The 25,510-nt window shown below is 29.6% G+C and overlaps 1 protein-coding gene and 1 non-coding gene across 2 annotated transcripts; both read left to right on the top strand.

The window, feature by feature from the left end:
- Positions 1–16,914: 16,914 nt before the first annotated feature.
- LOC132923579 (5S ribosomal RNA) lies at positions 16,915–17,033 on the top strand. Its single transcript, XR_009661232.1, has one exon. It is a non-coding gene; the product is annotated as a 5S ribosomal RNA (ribosomal RNA).
- Positions 17,034–20,775: 3,742 nt separating this feature from the next.
- LOC132922647 (protein NDUFAF4 homolog) lies at positions 20,776–24,931 on the top strand. The gene is made up of 5 exons (XM_060986270.1): positions 20,776–20,970; positions 21,043–21,212; positions 21,276–21,364; positions 21,462–21,678; positions 24,585–24,931. Exons 2-5 carry the CDS (start codon positions 21,068–21,070, stop codon positions 24,752–24,754), a joined length of 621 nt encoding a protein of 206 aa, XP_060842253.1. The 5' UTR covers positions 20,776–20,970; positions 21,043–21,067; the 3' UTR covers positions 24,755–24,931.
- The last annotated feature ends 579 nt before the right edge of the window (positions 24,932–25,510 follow it).

Genomic DNA, 25,510 nt, shown 5'->3' with positions numbered 1-25,510 from the left:
AATTAATATTAATCTGATAACATTTATAATTTTTTTTAAATAAATACTAGATCCAATATTAAATCTATTTTATATTTTTAAGGACTTATTACTGATAAACTACTTGTACGTATTTTGAATTTAATACATCAAATTTTCATTAAAATTATTCATTTAAGAATTGATAGGAAAAAAGGCGGACTGCAATCATTTGAAATACTGTATTTTTAATCTCAATAGCACAACTGTTTAAGTAGTAAAAATTGGATTACATGGTTTTTAAATATATTTGAAAATGTCGAAAAACGATTGAAAAAGGTTGAAAGCATCTTTGGCGATTCACCCTGTGAACACGTATTACATGTATATAACATAATAGCAATTTTACTAAGTTTAAACTGTATTTTGTTTAGTTACAATATGATTTAACTAAGATCCGTGGTTCAGTAGTTTGCGGATTCGAGATGAAGACGCCTTGTGTTTAATAGGAATAAATACAATAATTGTAACGAAATAATATATCATTAATATTAAATACTACACTATATATTATTATAGTCGTATAGAAATTAGAAGGGTATACTTATATAGCGACAACCATTGATATTCCCCCGAAAAATACGATAGAAAGAAAAAAAAGTACGTACAGAGAAAACACATTATTTTTTATTTTTCGACCTTCCGGGTAAACAAACAAACACCGGTGTTTAAACGTAAATTATTAAGAATGGATAGGTAAAAAGTAACGGACACGGCTGACCGATCGCTTTATTTTTCTCCCGTGATGAATAGATCGCAAACTGCGACGCATTCATACATCATCCACGCCGTGGTCCGTGTAGCCCTCCCCGCGGACGTACCTCCTATATACGCATATAATACGCGTAAGAGCGTTATATAATAATACAACGTACAACGCAGAGACGCGGTTAGAGAATAGAAGAGAAAAAACAAACGGAGGCGCAAGGGGTGTCTTTGATAATTATTGTCCTTTTTCGTCGAACCACCGGCCGAATAACAATTTATATTATTTACTCCGCCGCGGTCGCCGCTCGCCGTCCCTTTTAAAGACGCGCGCGTACTGCACTACACAGGTACATCAAATACTATATACGTGTATACGCATGCATGTATGTATATAATACGTGTATGCACGGGGGCGTCATATGGCGCGTTAAACCCTTTTGAGAGCACACACACACACATGTGCCCTTATTCTTACACCGCGCCGTCTCGCGGGTAGATTATACGTATATAATATATTATCTACCCCGCACTACTATATATATATATATATATATTATATTATCTACTGCACGGAGACTATTACTATTACTAATACTTATAATAATTTTTTCACAATTCTCTCTTTCTACACACACACACACACACACACACACACACACATGCATACATACACGTGTATATTATATGTATATGTGTTTATGCGTTTTTTTGTTTTACCCCCTCGAGTTCGCTCCAAATTGTTCCGGTCCAAAGGATGTGCGCGCTAGCCAACTGTCCCGCCGCAACGCTACAGGTACACACGTCGTCGTCGTAGTCGTCGTTGTCGTCGCCGTGGTCGACGTGTATATACATATTATATAATATACACACACACACACACACACACACACAGACGCGCGTGAGCGGTAAGTATATAGTGGAAAAAAAAACCGAAAAAAATTAAGGACCGCGTCGTAGAAATTCGGCAGGACGCGCGCGTTGCTAGCGCCGAGCGGGGCACGTGTGCCCGTCACTGCACGCGCGCCCGCCAATCACGCATCGACGACTCGTACACACACACATACACACACACACACACACGTCATTGCGGCGTCAGACGCGTGTGCCCCTGTTGTGCGCCCGGCAGACCGCGTCCCATATAATATTATACACCCGCACACCCACACACGTACACGCTGACACTATACCTATTTATACGTATGTTTTTCACGATCATTATTACAATAATAATAATAATAATATAATAATATTTAATATTATTATCGTGTAACAATGCTCGTGCGCACGCGCGGGGCACGCACCCACTCGGATATTAGGCGTATATTATATTGTTGTGTGTTAGCATATTATTATTATTATTATACAGAAATGGTAATCGTCTAATTATTAATCGACGGCGGGGCAATTATACGCTCTGTATAATATTACCCACACAATTATTGTGCGTATTGGCGCGATCGATTTGTTTTGTTTTGGTTTTTCGAAAATCCATTTGTCCGCCCGACGGGTTGCGTCGTTCGATTTACGGATCTCCTCGGTCGGTCGACCGTCGTCCCTATTTACTGCGGCCGCGTGCGGCGAGTCTCGCGATCGGTGTTCGCGGCGGGTTCGTTTCGTCTGCACTCTGGCGATGACGACCCGCGGCCTAGCCCAAGCGCGCGGCTACAACGCACGAACGATATTAAAACGGCGCGGGTACTTATATAGGTACGTACGAGCACATCAAAGGCGACGGGATTGGGGTCGATCCGTTTTCGACAATAATTATAACGATTCGTTGTACACAAATACACAATAATATAATATTATTATAACAACATTAAGTAATATACAGAGATAATCGGTCGCATTGTCGTGTATATTGCGTATTACCTATATATATATTGTAATTTATAATATTTTGGAACACAATACTGCGGCTGACTGTGTATCACATTATTATGTATATCCGTGTACGCGGCACATATAAAGGTATCTTCTCCAACACACAGTGCGTTTTCACCGAAATAGATACTATAGTCACGACTCAAAAGATTCCGATGATATACTTCAATATTTAAGAGGTTTCGCTGTAGTGTTCTAGCCGTGCTATAGGTCGTTACAAACATTAAAATCTATAGCATAAAGTGAAATACCACCGAGAATTAAAAGTATGATGTACCATGTACACTTAATGATAATATTTACATATTTCTATAATAATGATAAATTTTATTTTATAATTGAAAATTGTTAAATTAATTTTTTGAATGATGTTGTGATGACGTATTTTGCATATTTATATTGTGTACATACTTTTCAAACAATCTAGTTAGCAAAAAGGTTACCCGAAAGGCCTATCTTTTCATATATATATATATATATATTTAAATTATTTTACTTTCGCTCTTTTATAGTAGAGACACTTAATAATATTATTTTTACGAACGCCGGATGCGAGACCACGGCAGTGTTGTGTTAGCGCCATTTATCGAGAACTTCCGACAACTAGCAAGACGGACATAGGGAAATTCTATCGCCAAACGTCTAACCCCATCAATCGCCGGATCAATGATTAGAGAGGTTGTTTTTTTTTTAACATTTCGTAGCAATTGCGAGTAATGAGCGAAAAAAGGTTTTTGATAGATAAAAATCATCGTTGTAAATCCCCCTATGATATTATATAATACAGCCTGCTGCTACTATAGGTTCCTCGCTTCGGTCGGTTAGGTTTGGACGATTTCACGAATCGGTAGCGCAAATCTTCGACGATCGGACCAACGAGACGCGTAGTCTAAAGTGAAAAACCATAAATCGTCTCGTCGCATACAGACCCTGCAAGACGTATCTAGTATAATAATATAGGTATAGCTGCGCCTTAGGTACCTGTAGAAATATATATATATATTATATTATATGGATGGGATTTTTTTTTTTTTTTTAGTGATTATTTTAGTGTCTTATTTTCTCCTGTCGCGCGATGATTTACGGTATGAGTTTTTAATTAAAACGTATATACAACTGAAAATGGGCCTTTATAGTGTGAGGTGGTTCTGGGCATTTCCGCAATGCGAAATCATAGACATCATTATACAGGGTGTTCCAGAAAGAATGAATCGACTTTTGGCGTTTACGTTTTCAAATCGAAAACAAAGTTGCTTATAGTTTTATTCTTGTTTGAGACGTTCATACATCATAGAACTATAGAACTGATAAATAACTTAAATCGACTTAAGCTTGGGTAGTTGGATAAAACAATATGTTTTGTTGGTAACCGATTAACGAAAACAAAACGCAAGGATGAATTTGTTTTCGTTCTATGCCATTGTGACAATACACAATAGTTACAGTAGTAAATGTTACTAGAGAGAGTTTGACAAGACTTCATGTGGTTGGTAAAATAATATTTTTTTTTTGTTATTAATTGGCTCATTTTGTATAAGAATACAATATATCTCCTCCCACCATAAATTAAATAAAATCTTGACTTATGTGTAGGAGACACTTAGAACATTTATGAGAATATTTTGTAACAAGCTAACGTGTACTTTATTTATATTTATAATATCTTTTACCAATAAAAATGTATAAATATTCAAAATCAGTTCATTATTTGTGAAACGCTCTGTATTATTACACAGATACATCGTAGCAGTACTTAAGGTATAAAATAGTAGCACTTATACCATACGTTTTGTGCGTTATAGATAAACTACTTACAATACATATAGATTATAAGAATACGCCGAATATTCAATAGGTCAAATAGGTCGGAAAAACGTACTATATTATAGACCGTCGTCGTTTGGTTTATTTTTTATGCGTAGAAGATAAATGCCTCTAAAAAACTCCATCATGACGATATTGGCTCTATTATATTATCATAATATAACGACCCTAAACTTCTTTTAGCATATTGCTGCCGCGCACGACATGGTGGGACCTTGCAAATGATGTAAATTTTCCCGCAAAGACCACACGGGAACACCTTAAACACGAACACGTTCCGCGAAACACGAATGATATATCATATATACATGTATATTATTCATAACATACGCGCACGCGTTAGATTAGGTTCTGTCAAAGTTTCCTCGATGAAATATAAATAGGCTGGTGTATATGATATTATAACATTATTGCCGTGCTGTTAACCACGATTTAATTATATTTTGCATTAGTATTTTTTTTTTACGTCTTTCAAATACGCGGAACTCGGTGGATTGAGAAATAGCCAAACCTTAACGGCCTTATATATATCCGTATTGCAGGGTGGCATATATATTATAACCTATAGGTTATAGATTTACGTATTATAAATTTTAATATATTATAATATAGGTATAATTATATGTATTATGTTTGAATGTTTCTTTATAATGTACAGATTTTATAGCAAAAGTTGTAAAAAAAAATTTAATTGAGTCATGCAATTTCAACGTTAACTAAGTTGTAAGTCAAAACTCGACAAATAATAAACATTTTAACTCTAAATATCAACTTAACTTTGTTAAATGATTTTTAATATTAAGAAGAATGATTTTGTTTTTGAAATATACAACAATTAATATGTAATAATTACCAACAAATTAAATTATTTTATTCATCGAATATATCGTATCGATAGTATTGGTAATTTTATGAAAACACACGATATTACTTATGGAATAAATTTTATTCGTACATTACATCATCAATCATCAGCTGTTACTTCATTACTTAATAGATGTATGAAACTTTGCTTTCAAAATATCAGCTTAAAATTGTAATACTTAGTTTTCGGTGCTGTATACAAATTTTGAAGGTTAAAAAAATGTCAACTGAAATGTTAAAAAATATAGCTCATTTATCTATCAATGATTAATCATGCTTGTTTATAGAATAAATTATAAAAAATCTTAATCGGAAGACTCCAATTAAATTATTGTTCTAGGTCGCGATATTATATCTAAATATCGAATCATATCGCCCTAACATCTCTCCAGATGCACCTGTATTATTATGTTTAACGTCTGCGCGTCGTTTTGAAAACGGTACGTAACAATATAAAAATCGTTTGGCGACGATGACTTTATTATAATATAATTTATTTTATTATCTATATTATATAGTAATAATATTGTATACACGAGCGCGTATGGTAGTTTCGGACGAATTTACGACTACGGTAACCGTAAACGCACGTCAGATGAGCAAGTGCCGCCCACGGGGGCCGAAAAATAGAAATCATCGGTGAATTATTATATGACCGACCGGCCAGGTATCGGGTTCTCGTGTGTATATATAATTATTATTGTTATATTATAGCCGTTCCCGCGATCCTAATAACACCTCCCTCCTGTTATAGCCCAGCTCGCCGACTTAACCGTTCGCCGATCGCTTATAATATGCAGCACGTCGATCGTTTGCAACCGCGTTTTCGATCTAAAGTGCCGCCGCCTAAATTATTACATTTTGGCATTTTGCTTAAGATATATTATATATACATCATAATATTTATGCTGCTGTGGGTACAAATCGCGCACCGCCTAAATTTACGACGTTTTAATGAGATAAAATATTAGCAAGGTATCATAATATATTATCGAGTTTTTTTCTTTTCTCTCGATACTCATATACAATATATATATATATATATATAATTAATCTGAGTAATTAATAAATAAAAGGTATTTATAATAGCTCTGCAATTAAATAACAATCATCCGCACATATAGGTAGGTGGTAGTAGGTACCCTTTGCAGGAGATAATATCATCATTTTAGCCGGTCCGCGACCCGTTAATTGATTTATTTTTTAATTTTCTTTAATTACCGTCCCGGCAATGTGATATATTATATATAATATTATTATATACAACGAATGATAAAGTACGAATATGTGATGGTTTGGGTACTGGAGGACATCATCGCGGCATAGAGAACCTTATCGTTTATACTTTATGAACATTGCGTCGTTAGTAAATTTTATGGGAATCCGTTGTGATCATCGTCATTAGTAATGACTCATTACGAATTTACTGTTTATACATAGATGATAGGTAAGACATAATATAGGTTACAATATACAAAGTTTTTATTATGTAGTAGGAGAACACGAAATTTGTACTTTTTTTATAAACCATGCTTACCTCATAATAGTCATAACTACAACGAATATACTAAATCATGAGATTGTTGTACATTATGTTGTATTCCATGTGATAGGTACTTAATTTTAAACCAAAAAGTATCGAAGTATCTAATAAATATCTTCTTTTTTTTGTTTATATATTTTAGGCTTTGAATTTTATTGGTATCAATGGTATTATTTATAAGAAGACAATATATAAGTAGATACCTAATTTAGGTAATAATAAATATTAAATATATTTTTCTTTTACAGAACAACTTACCTAACTAAGTACTTAATAACTAACAAGTACATAATAAATAATAATATAAAAAGTATTTATCTTCTTTTATGTTTAAAATATTTATATACTTAACACCCGATCTCAGTGCTACAGTTATATATTAAAATTTAGGTTACTTACTACTGGCAAAATATATATGTATAATAAAGTAATATTGTTTTTTGTATTATTAGTTAAGAATAATATAGTATATTTCAAATAAATATATTTATTTATTGTTTCACTTTATACGTATAGTTAACATAATATTATATTCTATTACCCTTAATATTATAAACCTTGATTTTACCTAAATTATCTCATATTATTATCCTCGAATTGAGTCTTATATTAATTTAAGTAGAGGCACTTATCTTAATTGAACTATTATAAACTATAGTACACGTAATAAAATGATAGAATACCATGGTAAATATATAATATCATCATAAGAATAATAATCTGATAAAATTATTATTTTATTTTTTTGTGGCTCACGATTCCTATAATGGTTATAATTTATCTGTTATAGTTTATTTTTGCTTATGCATACAAATAAATCATATCTACTCGGAAATATTTACTAAACAATAATAAAGGGAAAAAATTGTATACTCTTCTTCTATCAATATAATTATCCATTTATTCGTCTATAATTATAGCTTTGCCAATAAAAGTCATTTTCTATTTAATTATAACATCAGATTTTCATCAGCCAGTTGTTGCTTTTTTTTGTTTTTACTATTTCATATTATAATGAAAACATATTACTGTTGAATATTGTAAATATAAAAATATAATTAAAAAATAATTATTGTTTCTATAACTGTGTAGTTGCCTCATATTTGTAAAATTATTAAGTAAATAAATAACATATTACCTATGCTATAGTAGTTCCTAAAATTCCCTTTGACAAGTGCACTCGTTTTTGGTTGACCTATAAATAATATTATATACTTTCAAATATTTCAATTAGGCAATTAATATAGGGTAACATAGGTTTTTTAAATTATACTAATATTGTAACAGTATACAGAAAAATAAAACAAAACATCGTATTTCAACTGTGTATATTATATTATAATGTGAACATAAACCGTTATATACGAGTAGATGATATTAAAATAAACAATAAATACGCATTTTTTTATCTTGTTAAAATATAAATCATATTTGTTTACATTTCGTTTATATTTACCTGCAGCACAACCGACAAAAATTATACGGCTGATTAAGCATTATTGTCTATTCGGTCTTGACGTCTAGCCGTTAATATACACGACGCGTTACGACCCCGAGGGGATTTTATTCGAGGTAAATTCGCTTTTGGTAACGTAATACAGTCTGTTAGTTGCACATTATTTATACTTAATGGTACCCATACACGGAAAACGTTGGGTGGCTTCTTTTTCCTTTGACCATCACGCACGCGGCACACCCCAAAACAAAACAAAAAAACCGTAAAAAAAAATATATATATTTATATTTAAAAAAATGTAACCCGTGTATGTTATATTATATTGTGTTATAATAATACGCGTACACAATATCATAGGGGTTTTTAAATATTAATTTATTTTAAAACAAAAGGGTTGGATATAATATATATATATATAATATCATGAGTGTATGTTTACACATCGATACGGAAAACAGTTATATTGTTCGCGGATGATCGACGTGAAAATGGGTACACTGTGCCGGACGATTAGCCGTGTCCACGCGTGACGGCCACTAGAGATTCGGAAAACAATCGTAAAAAATAAAAGGTACTTAAATGGGGATAGGTAAAAAAAGGGATCTCGATAACGCTTCGGTTATTATTTTTAACGACCCTCTTGTTATGCGCGCGTATTATTATAATATATACTGAAGTGCGCGCGCCGCGAAAATGCTGCGGTGTTTACATTATAATATTATGGTCCGATGTACACAATATATTATTATAATAACGTAACGGTCACATAAATATTTAAAAGCCGCGCGTGTTTACAGTGTACGTGAGCACTCGAAACTATCAAAAACAAAAACCCGCAGCGAAAATAAAAAAATGAAAATAAAAATTGAAAATAATAATAATATTATATATAATAACTTAATCGGATCCGTTTATCGACCGGCAGCATTATTCCCCGCCCTATGGGGGTAAGGCACCCAAAAAAAAAAAAAAACCCATTTAAGTACAATAATTCATCCGCAAGACTTCAACATTATCATCATTATTGCTATTATTATTACCTATAAAATTGGGTTATATTGGTTTTCCATCTTAACGTAAAACAAACAGTGGTTATAATATGATGATGCTCGGATGTTGCAGGTAAGAAAATTATCCTTTTGCCGGCGACATTACAGGCCTAAGGCCCGGTGGACGGTGCCGCATAATAATGGTGTGTGCACAAGCCGAATCCAATCGAAAACAAATTAGAAGTCTGCAAACGTCGTAATAACATCTTCGCCAAAAATATCATTGCACGTTGTTGAATATTATCAACAATAAATCGTCCGCACCGTGCACCGCTTATAAAATATAACAACTGCAAGACATGCGATTCTAAATACGAGTGCCCATCACGATTTGTTGATTTTTGCTGTACATACAAATTATTTAAGTGTATAGGTTTATTTCTTATTTCAAATATCGAATTCGTAAGTAAATTAAAATGAACAATATTTACAGTGCATTAATGCATTATTCTCCTACTGCCTATTATTGTGCTATCTTCTATCTTGTATATTTCTATCCTATAATTTTAATATTTAATAGTACTTATGTACTATTTTGAAGGTAATGCATTTATTTTTAATATTAATTTAACCCATAAATTAAAGTATTTTGATTGGACGATGTGACAGTGGAGTGTTGAGGATAATTATATATTTTGTTAAAATTATAATTCATCAAAAGATTATTGAAAAAATCTGAAATGCTATACATAAGTACCATCAACATACCAAACTTCCTCCATAAGTCCTACATCCTATTTAAGTTTCCATTTATAATAGATTATTGTCCTCAATTATAAGCAAAATCCTGACTACACTATTGCGATGTGATACAAACTAAATTTAAAATATATAAATATACTTGAGTTCTTAACTAATAACCACGATAATGTGTTATTTTTTATAAGAACGTCTGATACACAATTTTTAAATTTTTCAAAATACCGTGAATTTATCTCTGTTTCGCAACAAACATGACCGACATGAGGCTATCGCGAGTGATCGTACATGGTCATGCAAGATCCTGCTGCGGCGATATTTCCGGACGAAACTCCGAACACCAGGAATCCGGATACCAATAATGAAGTGATTAAATCGTTAAAAATCGGAACACACGATAGCTGCAGACTATATATTTTATCGGTAAGGTCTGTGGTATATACCTAAGTACACGCTCTGGAGGGTGTGCAACCGCGGTAGGCGTGACGAAAACGGGTGGAAGCATATCCTGTTTGTTCATACGTATCGCAGCTTTGGATATTTTTTTATTATTATTATTGTTATTATTATTATTATTATTATTATCGTCGTCGCCACCGTACATGACTATACATGATACAGTGTGTATCTATATAATATTATCGTGGGTACCTACCTTTCCTTCCGCCGGTGACGCCTACGACGCGTTCGCCGTCGCGGTGTCGAGAAAATTAGATCGAAAATGTGTGTAATAATTATAACCTGTATTATATTATTATGTAGGCTGTCCCGGTCGTTCGTCGTTTATCTCGATCGTCACCGCGCGTTATGCTGTTATTATTATTACACCCGAATCATGATGTTCTCTGTGGCTATATAAAGATTAAGAGTGTATATACCGTATAATAATATCGCTACAGGTTCGCTGTGCTATACGTCTATATTATACTCAATGATATTTGTCTAGACGTATTTTTTCCAAGATATTTGCTACTGCAACATCTATATAATGTACCTAAGCGCTATCTGTCACGCGCACACATTATCTGATGCAAAAAAAAGAAATTCGTTAACCGCAAAGCAATGGTGTGGTGTTCGATTTGTTTTCGAATTGGATTTTTTTTCCAACCCGAGTGCAAACATCAAATTATATTGACAATAATATTATATCGATTGTTCACTAGATTAGTATGATACACAAATTATTGCGTTATACCTACCTGCTGACGACAGCAAATTAAAAAAAGAAAAAATTAAATCCGTAAATCATATTTTCAAAATAATTCTTATCGTGATTTTTTTATATCAAACGTATTTGTCAAAATATTATATGTGTATGAGAGCAATGATATTATTATATTTTTTTATTTAATAAAATATTACTGTTTATAAAGTTATTATATCTTTTTTTCCTGTTTAACCGATAGTAAAGAAGTAATTATAATGCCTATATTGTTACGTTAATTTATTAATGGTGAAAAATTGTATTTTTTTAAATTAGATAATACAATTTTGATTATGTTAAAAATATTATCAGGTTTTCATCAGTTGTTAAATTTTGTTTTTTTTTTTAAACAGATAGTATACATTTTTACTTTTACAGTTTTACTTACACTCGTTAACTTATTACTTATCAAGAATTGTGTAATGTGCAATGGTAATTTAATATTATAATATGATATAGTCCATTGAATTGTGGGATTATTTATGTATTATAATTTATAATATTTTATTACTTAAAAATTATTTATTTATCATACTATCTGTTCAATAAAGCACAGATTTTTAAAAAGTGAGTCAAAACTATAGATTTAATATAGAAACTATTTCTTGTTGACATTATATAAGAATTTTAAAAACAATGTATCGATAGCTATAAATATAATATTAGAGCTCCTTGTAAAATAAATAGACACCCTCAGATTAGAAAATTATTATTAAATATTGCAACACCAAATTAATTAACATAGGTAAAAATATATACTACTATATATATAATAAGTACGTATTTTTATTATATTATTTATTTTTTTTTTTGCAGACTTCAAGACGCAGACAGACGACGGCACGGACTATGTGTGCCATGGGTGGTAAGTCTTTTTTGTAAAATAATACTTGGCTACCGTCTAATAAGGAGGAACTTTATACGAGAATATTAACCTTGAAAAAAAAACTTAAGATATAGGTTAGTAATGATGTGTGGCCGGCGAGCGTTCGCATTAGACGAAAAGGTATTAGATTACAAATTACCCTTTATAATTTTTAATTTTTTTTTTGTACCGTGGATTTTTCACCGTCTACATAAAATGATCGTTTTATATATTATATTATTTCGTATGGTCTAAATGCATATACACCAATCGAACAAATAACAATTTATTATTAAGCAGCTTAAACGGCACGATTCACATCCATTAGCGAAAAACGTCTTAATAGAGTTTTAATGTAATATGATCCTAAGTCTTAATAATATGATTAATCGATTAAAAATTGCGAAGGTTCGAATCGTGACTTAAAATACGAACATGTTAACATAATGACGATAATCCTGTTCATGTTTAAGTCTAAATTTCAACATATGAAATTGTATTTAACTTACAAAATATCAATATCATTGTTTGATGGACAAATATTATGTCAGGTATTTTACATTACGGCTGGCCCATCATAGATAAACGTATGTTGTCTATTTCTTAGATTAATTACGATTTATAAATAATATGAAACATCTTATTTTATAAATAAATTTGATTTATTACTATTGATTAACGAAATAAGAAAAATTTGAATAAAAATATTAATTTGTAGAAGTGCGATATTAATTAATAAGTCGATATTTATAGGAGTACTCCAAGCGATATCTTAAACACATGCGCTTTCTTAATTTATAAATACTTAATCATTTTTATACACATTTTTTATAAAAAGGTGAAACGATTTTGGACATCATTCTAGAGTATGTGAATACTTCATATTAAAAATATCACACAATGTAATACTATGTACAGAGTGTAGGTACGCAATGTACTGTAACGTGGTCGGGGAATTACCAGTTAAATATGAGATATCCGTGGAGAGTCGTAGGACTCTATAGATATAGTTTCCGTAGTCAGGGGTAGAATGTAGGAATCTTAAATGTAATATAAATAATTAGGATTCTGTTTCAGGTGTTATTAACTTTTATTATATACTAAATACTTATAAATAATGCTACTCACGGTACTTGTCTTCTATACTAAAAATGACCTTAACGTAGTCGTACGGAGTCCTGCGATCCTTTATGTCTAAGGTGTACAATCGACTGACTACCTATACATTCAGTGGCTTGGCCATAGGCCTTACAACTATATGTGTGTTTGTATGTGTGTGTTAATAATGCATTGGTCAGCAACAGAGTCCGTACGTATACATATAAGTGTCATTTAACATATACTTATTTATAATTGTTACAGTACGAATGATTAAATTATAATTAATTGTTTTTTACATTTGAATTAAGATATTCTGAATCCAAGAGCATAACATTTTTACAAAATTTTACTTGAAGTTATATAATAACGTTAATGAATAAATAAAATACACAAAACATGCGATGTATTATTATTTATTATATTAATGTGTATGACGCATGAATCACTAATATTAAATTATAAATACTAATAATAATAATATTTTAATATAATCATAATAAATATTCGATCGACAGCGAAGACATGCGATCGTTTCATTTTCACATATGTCTATAGGGGTAAAAGTAAACGCTATACTCATGTCTCATATTATATTATAGGTGAATATAATAATATGTATTATTATTAACGTCGTCATAATACCAACTAAATAATATAAACATATACATATTATTATATATATTTATATGTATATAATAGTACCTGCTGCAGGTAATGCATACCTATAATACGCGTTCGCCGCTCGAAACGTATTCGTTTATACATTTTTCTTCGTTTTTTTTTTCTTCATCCCCGTGAATGGAGTAATAAAATAACATTTATACCGGAGGGTTGTGTGCTTCGGGCGGCGTGAGAATATATACATAATATACGCGTGTATATATGTATATATGCATATTATGTAATATGTATGTATATATATATATATGCGTTATATTATAGGTACCTCTTCGCGCACTATAGCTACACGGTATAATCGCGAGTTATTATTGTGACGAGGGATCTTTGGAAGTAATATTTTAATATTCGTTTATAATAATACGTATATATTATATTATATTATACGTATATACCTGCGTGCATATCATATTATTCTGTTGGCTCTTTAACGCGCGCGGCGTCCAATACAATAACAATGACATCGATGATTTATTTGAAGAAATACGGTTGATTTTGATCCCTCGTCGTCATGACGGGTGTTACATCCGTTGTACAAAAATATTGTAAATTACATTAAAAAAAAAAAAAATACAAAATGCCGTATTCAATTATTTTGTTGTTTCGGCTGGAGTAGAGATGACAGTATTCTGAGAGACGGTTCGTGGCTCACAACATGTATATATTTATATATATATATAGAAACGCGCATGTGTTATTTTATTTCCAATGATTGCGTCCGTTCATTTTGAGGCACACGCTAAAAACGGCGTACAACGCGTTACCTACGTGAAAAAAACAACACAGCTAGCTTGACTTTTTACCGTGAAAATATACGACGCGATATACGCACGCTTTGGCCAAATGTATAATATAATGTACGATCAGTGAACATGTTGATTATTATCCAGTAACAGTTGCGGTTTTATTTCGAGAATTGAATTTTTTTTACATAAAACGCAATAATTGAATATGATATAAAAGCGGAAACGCAAGCGGACCAATCGTATTTATAATAATAACCGTAAGCGTAATGTTTTCGGTATCTTTTTTTTTTAACAGTAGGTCACTTGAAAAGCGGGGACCTCACAAGGAGCAAAACGCATCCGTATTGATGCACCACGCTGTACCTGCATCACTGCATCTGTCCATCATACCAATATATTATATATTATATTATTATATATTGTATATTAGTATACGATCGTATCGCCAAATCGTTAGTCGTTTGTCTTTCTACGGCATATTTAGTATTTACCTATTACCTACCTAATTTAGAATATAAACATTATTCATAGAAACCTGCAATGCGATTTTTCAAAAAAAATTAAACTGTTTATTTATTTTTATTTTTTTAAATCGGTAAAAAAACAATTAAAACAATAAAACAATAAAAAAAAAAATATAAAACAATTTTTTCAAACAGCCTAATTCTATACCTACTAACATATGTATTCATTAATTTATATTAGGTATATCGCTAATTTTGTGTTTTAACTATGTTTTCCTGCTGCAGATTTTGACATTTTACACAATAAGAAATATCATATAAATATATAATGATATATACCTATATATATATATATATTAGGTCATTTTAACAGAAAAATTATCAGTTGATTATAGGTGATATACCTACATGTTACCATCAAAAGTGTAATTTTCTTTTAATCCACTAATAACCACCAACAAAAAAATATCAACTAATTCCCATTTTTACCAAAACTGCAATTTCCTTTCCACTATAGTACATATTTATACTATAGAAATAAAAATACAGTATGAATTTAAAAAACATTTATGACATATACACATTTTTTAAATTCTATTTGTTAATGTTCTAATGATTAATTCACTGTCATGGGGAAAAAATATTAATTTTGCGTTTAGCCGTGGATATTTACACATAAAAAAATAATGAATCAACACGTTATGCCGATAAAGAGGACCCAAGCATAAATATATAGGTCATTGAAAAATCTCATATTATATAGGAATAGATAATGACTAGTATAACTCGTTTATACTTGCGAAGTTTATTCGCGATTGGGCAATTCTTTTGAAAATGTTTATGGACCACCATCACGGTCCACGACTACCAGATGGATAAATACATTTTTAAGTGGGAATGACTCCTTTAATCTCATCACCTATCGGTTTTTTTGAGACCTCAGAAAAAAAGAGCCATCACGCGTACGACGTTTCCGTAAACCACGACGAATACAGCTGTGTACTTCTATACCCATGTGTTGATTATTTTTTTTTTTTTAAATACCCCAAGTGCCCACTATATTATTGCATCTAACTTTTGTACTTAAATTGTGCATTCTGTATTAGAGTAGGTTTCATTTGGAATTCTGATACATATATATAGTGAATATAATTGTATGGTATACTTACAGTAATGAAGTATATAATATAATATTATATACGTATTAAGAAAACATGATTCAAACATCTGGCGGTAAGTTCGCATATCGCATGCTTTAATCAATTAATCTTACATTAAAATATTATTGATATATATATTATTATTATATATATTAATATCATTGAAGACTATACTCTAATGAGTTTCAAGTTTACGACCTCGAAACTCTCTGAACATCTGGAATCAACTAAACGAAAACAGATAGTATCTATTGTTTATTATTATAATATGTGTAGAATTACCATAACGTCTTATAATCAATATTCTCTTAGATTTGCTTCATTACAATAATTATTTGTAATGAAATTGTTTAAAAAATTAAAAATGATTATTTAAAATCATTGACATGCAATATTAAATATACTACATAGTACATATTATATTGTATTTATAATATTTTAAATTGTTTTTTTCTTATCTATAATATCATAATCGATATACGTAATCAAAACTTAATTTATACATTTATGTTTAGTGTCGTGTTTGCTTTTAAGTATTTTTTTAAAAAATATTGAAAATTAACTGAATTCAGTTTTCATCTTATACCACCACCAAAAAATTTAAACATTTGATTACGGTATTTAATTATTATTATTTTCTACTTTCACATCGCCAACGACCATACCACGTTGAATACACCAGTTCTCGTCCGATCACTGAAGTTAAGCAACGTCGGGCGTAGTTAGTACTTGGATGGGTGACCGCTTGGGAACACTACGTGCCGTTGGCATTTTTTGTTTTTTTTTAATAAATTCAATGTTTATTTCCAATTTTAACTTAAAAAATATTAAAATATTTTTATCTTTGTCAAGTCTTTTTTAAATTTTTAAATTATGTAATAAATAAATATTTTTACCTAACCTAACCCTAAAAGCTATAAGGAACTTTTCTAGGTTCAAATATATAATATACTTAACTTATAACTGCGTACAAGTTAAAAAATAATCACACTGTATTATATTTTAAACTATAGGCTATATTAGTATATTACGCACCACAACAAAACATTCGACTTACGCATTTTTTAGTACGTTTCCACCACGAACGGCGTCTACGTTCAGTGGTGGTTCCATGACTGGTGTTGGTTATTGGATCTGAATAAACGTGCTCATCATAGGCCGGTTTAGTTTCATTTTCAATCTCGGCTAAAACTTTCATAGAAATGCTCTTCTCAACTTCGGTTGCTTCGGTTTCACCAAACGTTATGTGAATGTTCGGCATCGAACTCCAGGCTTTTTTCTGTAGACGAGTGAAGTCATCCTTCGCGGCGTCCGGTTTGGTCGAGTCTAAAACTTTCATAGAAATGCACTCAATGTCGGTTGCTTCGGTTTCACCAAACGTTATGTGAAGGTTCGGCATCGAACTCCAGGCTTTTTTCGGTAAACGAGTGAAGTCACCCTTTTCGGCGTCCGGTTTGGCCGAGTCCGTAGATACTAGCGTTGGTACCGATGACGATGATTGGATCTCCAACGCATCACCTGCACCCGATATCAGTCCAATATTGGGAACCGATCCATTTTGTTTTGATATCGAATCGACGACATCACTGTCTACTTTTTGGGGCTCATCATTTGCAAGTGAATCAAGTGATTTGGCTGAATTTGACAGCATCGCTGGGCCGGCCGCAGCAGTCACGGCGATCGGTAATATTATTTTGCTTTATTATTTATTAGATAGTTTATGATAATATTATTCGTTAATATATGTTACGACAAATTTACGTTATAACAATATACACTCAGAACTGAATAATAAGTTATTTGACGTAGGTATTCTTTGTTATAATAACACTGTAACAATAAACTGTGCGACTTAAATAAATAATATTATTATTATGTAGGTAACATTAAACATATTATAATTAAAAATATTAGCAGCCAGCAATACATGATTATAGTTTTTAATATTTTTATATCAGATGTAAATTTAAATAAATATTAAAAAACAATTCTACTAAATAATGAATTAAAAACAAGATAGGAAATCTCACATTGTTAAATTTAGAGCAACATTTAGCTATAGATCACTTATTATAAGTACTTTTGTGGGTCATTAATACAAACAGTAAAAATGTTCATTACACCAACAAATTATACTTAAACAGCTCGTTATATTATGTTGTACAATTATATCAAGTATACCAAAACGTTCTAAATTATGATGTGTACTCTATAATATTATGCTCTTATTTTGTCTAATTTGTATATTATGCAATAATGATAAAATAACATTTTTTAAATATAACTTCCTAATTCAGTGTTACATAAAATAAATGCATCACTCACATTGTTCTGCGAGTTCTGCGACCTTTCTAGAAAAACTAAAACTAGAGAAAATAACTAGAAGTCCTAAACCCAAGAAAAATCATAATAATATGTAGATAAGTATATTATATTCTTAATTAGCAATAATTACTATAGACAAGTATTAAGTAATAACATAATATGAAAATGAAATATAAAAATAAAATAATTTTATTAAAAAACTTTAAAATCGACAACATATATTGGTTAGCGAACTGTTGCTGTTAAAAAAAACAGTGATCGCTTATAGACTTGTGTATACCTTATAAACGTTACATGACATTATACAGCACGAAAACCATTGGTCAAATGTACATTTAAATGTTTAAATGTTATATTTCTTTAATTTGGTACCTATATTATAAGCGTAATATGCTAAGGTATAAGTAGTTTATATAGGTAAGTACCTCCTAGGCATTCAGTAGGTATATATTCATGACGTTACATAAATCTATTATTTTAACAATTATTGTATAGACAGGCGATACCCGTTTCTACCAAAAGTGTGTCTTTCCTTTTTCCATCAATATCTGTTTCTGCCAAATAAGATAATATTCCTGCACGTTTTTACTAAAACAATTGTATACTAGGTGTCTAGGTACGCTTATATTAAAAGCTATAACACATTTTATTTTAACACACAGTTGTAATGCACAATTTAAATTGTGCAACTTTTTCACTTGTTTATCAAATATTGTCCCGTTATAATATAATCTTGGTTAATCAGCATATAAAAGGTAATAAACACGGCAACGGTTTAACATACAATCAAATACCATAAACGTTACAAAAAATAGGTACATTGTTAATATGTGTATTTATACATTTTACATCAATCCGAAAAACTCACAAAAAGTATATTCTACAATTAAAAACAAAATATCTCATCCAATTACATAATATATGAGTACACACATACATAACAGTTAAAGTATATATACCATAATATATCATTTTTTTAAACCCAGTATTAGTATATTAAATAAACTTATTACTGTATTAAAGGTTTTAATATAAGAGTAGTATAACAATTGTTTTGGTGAAAACGTTGTTAAGTTAGGTGGATCTCATTTGGTGGAAAAGGGAAAAATACGCTTTTGGTGGAAAAGGGAAAGGTTCACTTTTGGTGGAAACGTGTTACGCCCGTATAGACTAAAGAATCACCTACGCTTAGGTACTTACCTATATTATAATAGATTACACTGATTGTAGTGAGATATAATAATATTTCGAAAACGATTTGTTCTGTTCTGCTCCTGTTTGCCGCTTTCAGCCGTTATAATTACGAAACGTCAGTAGCCTGCTGTACCAAGCTGTTGCAGTCGACGTATTACAATGTAAATTAACTATTAATATACTATCATCATAGGCATATCACTCAGCTAACGCGGTCAAACGTCGTTATTCCGTTAATAATAATAATATAATTATTATAACGCATTTGATTTTAATAACCAATTATTTTTCCTCGTCTGATTTGAACGGAACGTGTCTTACACGCCACGGCCGATCCGTACGTTATATTATACTTAAAATATAGATTCCAGGTAAGTTTATTTTGTAACCAAAATATAGTGATTGATATCTTATATATATTGTATTTTTATTATTTTTATTTTTAATTAATGTGGCAATGTTGCATAAAAGTTAGCAGGTAAGAACGTTCTCAATCGTGCTATTAAAAAAGGTACGGCCGATAAGAACCGTTCTCAATCGTGTTCTACCCGTCTTATGAGTACTGTGTAGTGGACAGTGCACAGTGAACGAGTGAACCTAAAGTTCAAATAGTGTGCAAGAAACAATAGATTAATTGCAATCACGGCTGTAAGATAGAATATCGGCCTATGCATTGCAAATATTGCAATGTTAGCCCGCGGGGGAGTTCGTGGATATCTACAGCCGTCACAGAATCCTAATTCGTGCACAGAATAAATGCAGCCGTGATCGCAGTACGCAGGGATTCTTAATGGAAACTATTCGAGTATCAACGCCATCTAACAACTTTCGATTAGTTTTAGCATTGATTAAATATAGGTACATATTTAATCAATGGTTTTATTATTATCATTTAGACATTTGTGGTTACCACGCAAGGTTTATAGATAATATTATCTATTACCGCGGTACTTTGCGATTGTATGACAACACTGATAACATCATTATCATTATCAATCAATGCCAGTTTAAGGTTACGTATAAAAATGCAATTCAAATTTGAAATTTCAAAAACAGGGAATTTCTTATTTAAGTGTTATTAATTAATTATTATTACTTTATTGAAATATTTTATAAGTTTATAACACATAGTAATTTAATTTAAAAATATTCAAATTTACTACTACAGCGGTGTGCCAAAAAATAACAGTATGCATTTATTATTTTACTATTCTGTGAAATAAGTCTTTTATTATATTTTTAAACTGTTATATGTTATAGTTTATTATTATTTGAATTAACTATTATGGGAGTAGCTGGATCTCATTTTACAAAGCATATTCGAAGGTTTAACGTAATAGAACGGACAGAACGAGTAATAAAGAAAGATAAACCTATACCAGCACCACTTCATAAAGCAGATGCTGAACGGCTGAAATACCTTCTTGAAAGTAATTTAAATTCAATATTATGTGTACACATGTATGATATTTCTTTATATTTGTTATTTTCAGATGATCCACAATTGAAGGAAGAGCTTAAGAATAAAAATTCAACTCTTGGAAAAAATTTACAAAGTGTTTATGTTACATCTGAAGGTGATGTAAGTATACTTTACAAAGTATATATTATTGTTCTTATTAATTGTCAATACCAATTACCTTGGTAGAATATATAATATAACGCATTTTGTTTTATAGTTACCTGATGTATACCCCCAATCAAAAATCAAGTTACCACAAAATCGAATGCAAGAATTTAATTCACCATTTGCAATTGAAGAACCAAAAAATATTCCAGCAGGACGTTATACACTTACACAAATTACTGAATGTATAGCTGACCATTATAAAGATAAACAAATGTATACATCACAAGTTCTAGCTGATCGAGTTAAAATTGATAAGAAATTAATGGGTGTGTATATATTATGCCTTATAGGACAATTTGACAATAGATTTAAAAAACAATTAACGCCTCTAAAATGACCTATTCTTATAGGTTTATTTATTATTTTTAGTAAAATATCTATTGTTTATACCAGTGTTTCTCAACCTTTGTATTATGGCAACACACTATTAAAAATGTTCATATTTTGTGAGAAGAATAATACCTATTAATTTTTGTAAATATAGTGTCAACAAGGTTTGTAAATTAATATTAGTACTTCCCGCGACATGTATAGACTTATCCGGCGACATACGGTTGAGAAACATTGATTTATATGGTGATAAATTTTTTAATTTTCTTGCAAAGTTTTAAAATCATATAATTATTGTTGATCATAAGTATTCAAAGTTTATAATTCCATAAACCATATTCAAAACTTGTATTTATGAACTAGTTTCTTATCCATATTCGTTAAATGCTTAACTGTTATCAAAATATTATGCAAGATATTTTGTCCTAGTCCAGTTAAAATTTCTAACACATTCTAATATACATGAAATATTTTGGGACATTTTTAGTATGAATTGTAACATTTATATTATATTAACTACGTTAATATTTCAGGCCATAATTACATAATTAAAATTAATAGGAATTACTTCTACAGACCATCTCATTAATTGGTGTAATTTCACACAATAATTAGTTATATCATCATTAATAGGGTTTGGATTTGAAGGCAAAAGCCTTTTTTTAATTATAATAATAATAATAATAATAATAGAAAAATAATTTTTATATAAAAATGTGTGTCATTTAATCAAGACGATGGATATATTTTATTTTTTACCTTTTTTACTTATAAATACCTTCTTGGCTTATTGATTTTTTACTTATAAATGACTTATTTGTGTTTAATTTCCAATTGATTTGATAATTTTATACACGACATACGTCTTAACGGTACAAATAGATAATATCTTCTGAAGATAATACATTGTCCTTTGTCAATTATTTTTAATGGGTTTTATTATCATTGATATTTATCGATATAGCTAAATACTTTATTAAGTATTTGGTATTGTCAGTTAATTTGATGTTTATAAAAGTACCCATACTACCTATTTATAGATTAAAATATGTTAATATTGCGTAAATCCTAGATTCAAAATTGTTCATCAGTCTTCATTACTGAAGACAGTTTATCTGTATACATGGTAGTGAATTCTTTTTTAATACAAACTAGTTAAAACACAATATACAAACTTTAATTTTTTTAATAAATGTTTTAATTGCTTTTTTTAACATTTTAAATTCTTTTTTTATTAATTATATTGTCTTTAAATCCGAACCTTAATCATTATTAACCCATTTAGAGTAACAATAATTTTTAAGACATAAATAACAAACTTGATGTATAATTTATTATATCTTCATTATGAAGATTAACACCGACAACAACAACCAAAATTACAACCTTAATAATTACATATTATTAAATCACATATTTTATTCTCCTTAGGAGAGTCTCCTTTTTAAATTAAAAATGAATCGCAATTTAATCCTATATATTTTATATTATATTATATATTGTTATTTAGCTTTTAAATGTCATTTTTTTTCTAAACAAATTATTAATTACAACTTGTATTATAAATAATTTCTATTCAATATTTACAATCAAGTATAAAGTCTTTTAAGATAAATGTATTTAATATATTTATGAAAGTACATCTTTTAATAAGTATAATTATTATGTTAAAATTTTAAAACTGATTTTATTCATAATGACATATTATAATATAAAAATTATTTTATTATATAATATATATTAGAAAGTACCATTAAATCTAGCAGGGTAAGTTCTATAGAAAATGTAATAAAAAAATAAAAAATATTAAAATAATAAAATCATCTTTAAATTTATGAAAATAGGATAATAAAAAAAGACCAACAGGCAATTGGCATTCATCTTGATGTACTCAGATTGATGTAATATAAATCATTGCATAAAAAAAAAATAATAATAAACATAGCTTTATAAAAACCATATTTGCTGATATTCAAAAGCTTTTAAGTTAATTTATATATTTTCCCAATTATTAAGAATCTATTGGAAAATCCTAGTTCTTTTATAACTTTATTGTTAAGACTTCTTTTTTTAAATCTTTAAATGTTACTACATGTAACTCATACTCTCTCTAAGTGAAAAAAAAATTATTGATGAATTTACTAGATTTAAAATATTTACATATGCATAAAATATAAAAACAAAGGATTTTAAAATGGGGGGGGCAAAGCCAAAATACTTAAAAAATATAATTAACAATAACAGTTCATTTTTATATTAAGTTGATATGGCCAAAGGGGGGGGGGGGCAGCATAGGCCACTGGTATACAAATACTTAACCTACTTAAGAGGATTTCAGTGTAGTATTTGTTTTCTTTCTAATCCACGCGCAACTTAGCAAATTTTACATTCACAATAATGACTATAACCATATTAATTTCTCAAATTAGAGTGAAATGACCTCTCATAAAATTTAAAGTTAAGAATATTATCTAGGGCATCTCATTTCATAAGCGTTTTATTATATTTTAATAACGAGTTATGAGTATTTTAAAATTTTAGATTGTTTATACATCTCAAAAAACATAACTCACTTTAAAATTAAAATATAATAAAACATTTGTGAGATGCCCTAGATAATGTTCTTAACTTTAAATTTTAGAAGAGGTCGTTTCACTCTAGTTTGAGAAATTGATATGGTTAGTCATTATTGTGAATGTAAAATTTGCTATGTTGCTGTACGTGGGTGAAGAGAAAAAATAAATAGTGCGGCTGACATTCTCTTAATATTATCTTAATATTTTAAAACATATTTTACATTATTACTATATTTATCGTTTACTGATGGTTTTTTTTTTTACAGATAATATACTAAAATACTATAGGGTATTTGATATGTATGTTCCTGAAAAAATGATAGAAAAGAAGAAGACCTCGAGTCAATTTTTGATTAGTAATGCAATCGACAAGATTAGACAGAACTTAGAAATAGATAAATATAAGGAAGAACGAAAACAAATCGGTAAAGATTAAAATGCACCAAAAAATATTGTTAGTCAGGTGCTTATTATTACATAATATGATTTCTCTATTGTAAAATGTATTAAGTTTGATGATAAAAGTACTTTATTGTGATTCTTATGTTATATTTTTTATAAAATATACTATAATAGTACTATACATTATTAAAGAGAGTTCTGTATGACATAATATTATGTTATAAATGTAGCATTTTAAAGTATATGTAGTAGAGGTATATAGTACATTTTATAAATTCTTATTATTGTGGTATTTTATTATCTATGTAACAACTAATTAATAATTATAGGTGATCATTATCTACAATTTGTTATTAAATTTGAAGTTTAGATGATCGGAGAAGTGAATAAATATTTTTTAGAATACAACTGTGAAACTTAAATCCATTCGTCTAAATTTTAAAACTAATTATTTAGGTACTGGTTAAATATTAAATTGTTATTAATCGTAATTTTTAGAAAAATATTCTGCTTTAAATTATTAAATTTAAAATATTTATTCTAATTTATTAAAATAATTAATTTAGTTTTTAATATCATAGGACATAATATATTATTGATTATAACTTATAAATATAATATTCATAGCTCTCGTGGAGAACCCCATAAATCATTAATTCACTAGATACACACAACCATTTTTTCTCATAATCCCCCTCCTCTCCACTCAATGACTATGCTTAATAGATATATTTTTCCAAACTCTCTGATGTTTGGAAGTTTTAAGTATATTGATAGACCATAATATTTA

This window comes from Rhopalosiphum padi, chromosome 2 (genome assembly GCF_020882245.1).
Source record: "Rhopalosiphum padi isolate XX-2018 chromosome 2, ASM2088224v1, whole genome shotgun sequence".
NCBI classification, from domain to species: domain Eukaryota; kingdom Metazoa; phylum Arthropoda; class Insecta; order Hemiptera; family Aphididae; genus Rhopalosiphum; species Rhopalosiphum padi.
The sequence above is the reverse complement of the archived record's forward strand: the minus strand, read 5'-3'. Positions and strand labels throughout refer to the sequence as shown.

What these genes read in the sequence shown, in the direction of transcription:
- LOC132922647 (XM_060986270.1), top strand. Translation starts at nt 21,068, where the DNA reads ATGGGAGTAGCTGGATCTCATTTTACAAAGCATATTCGAAGGTTTAAC. An exon ending in GCTGAAATACCTTCTTGAAA is followed by an intron (nt 21,213 to 21,275) that starts GTAATTTAAATT and finishes TGTTATTTTCAG; the next exon opens with ATGATCCACAATTGAAGGAA. An exon ending in AATTGATAAGAAATTAATGG is followed by an intron (nt 21,679 to 24,584) that starts GTGTGTATATAT and finishes TTTTTTTTACAG; the next exon opens with ATAATATACTAAAATACTAT.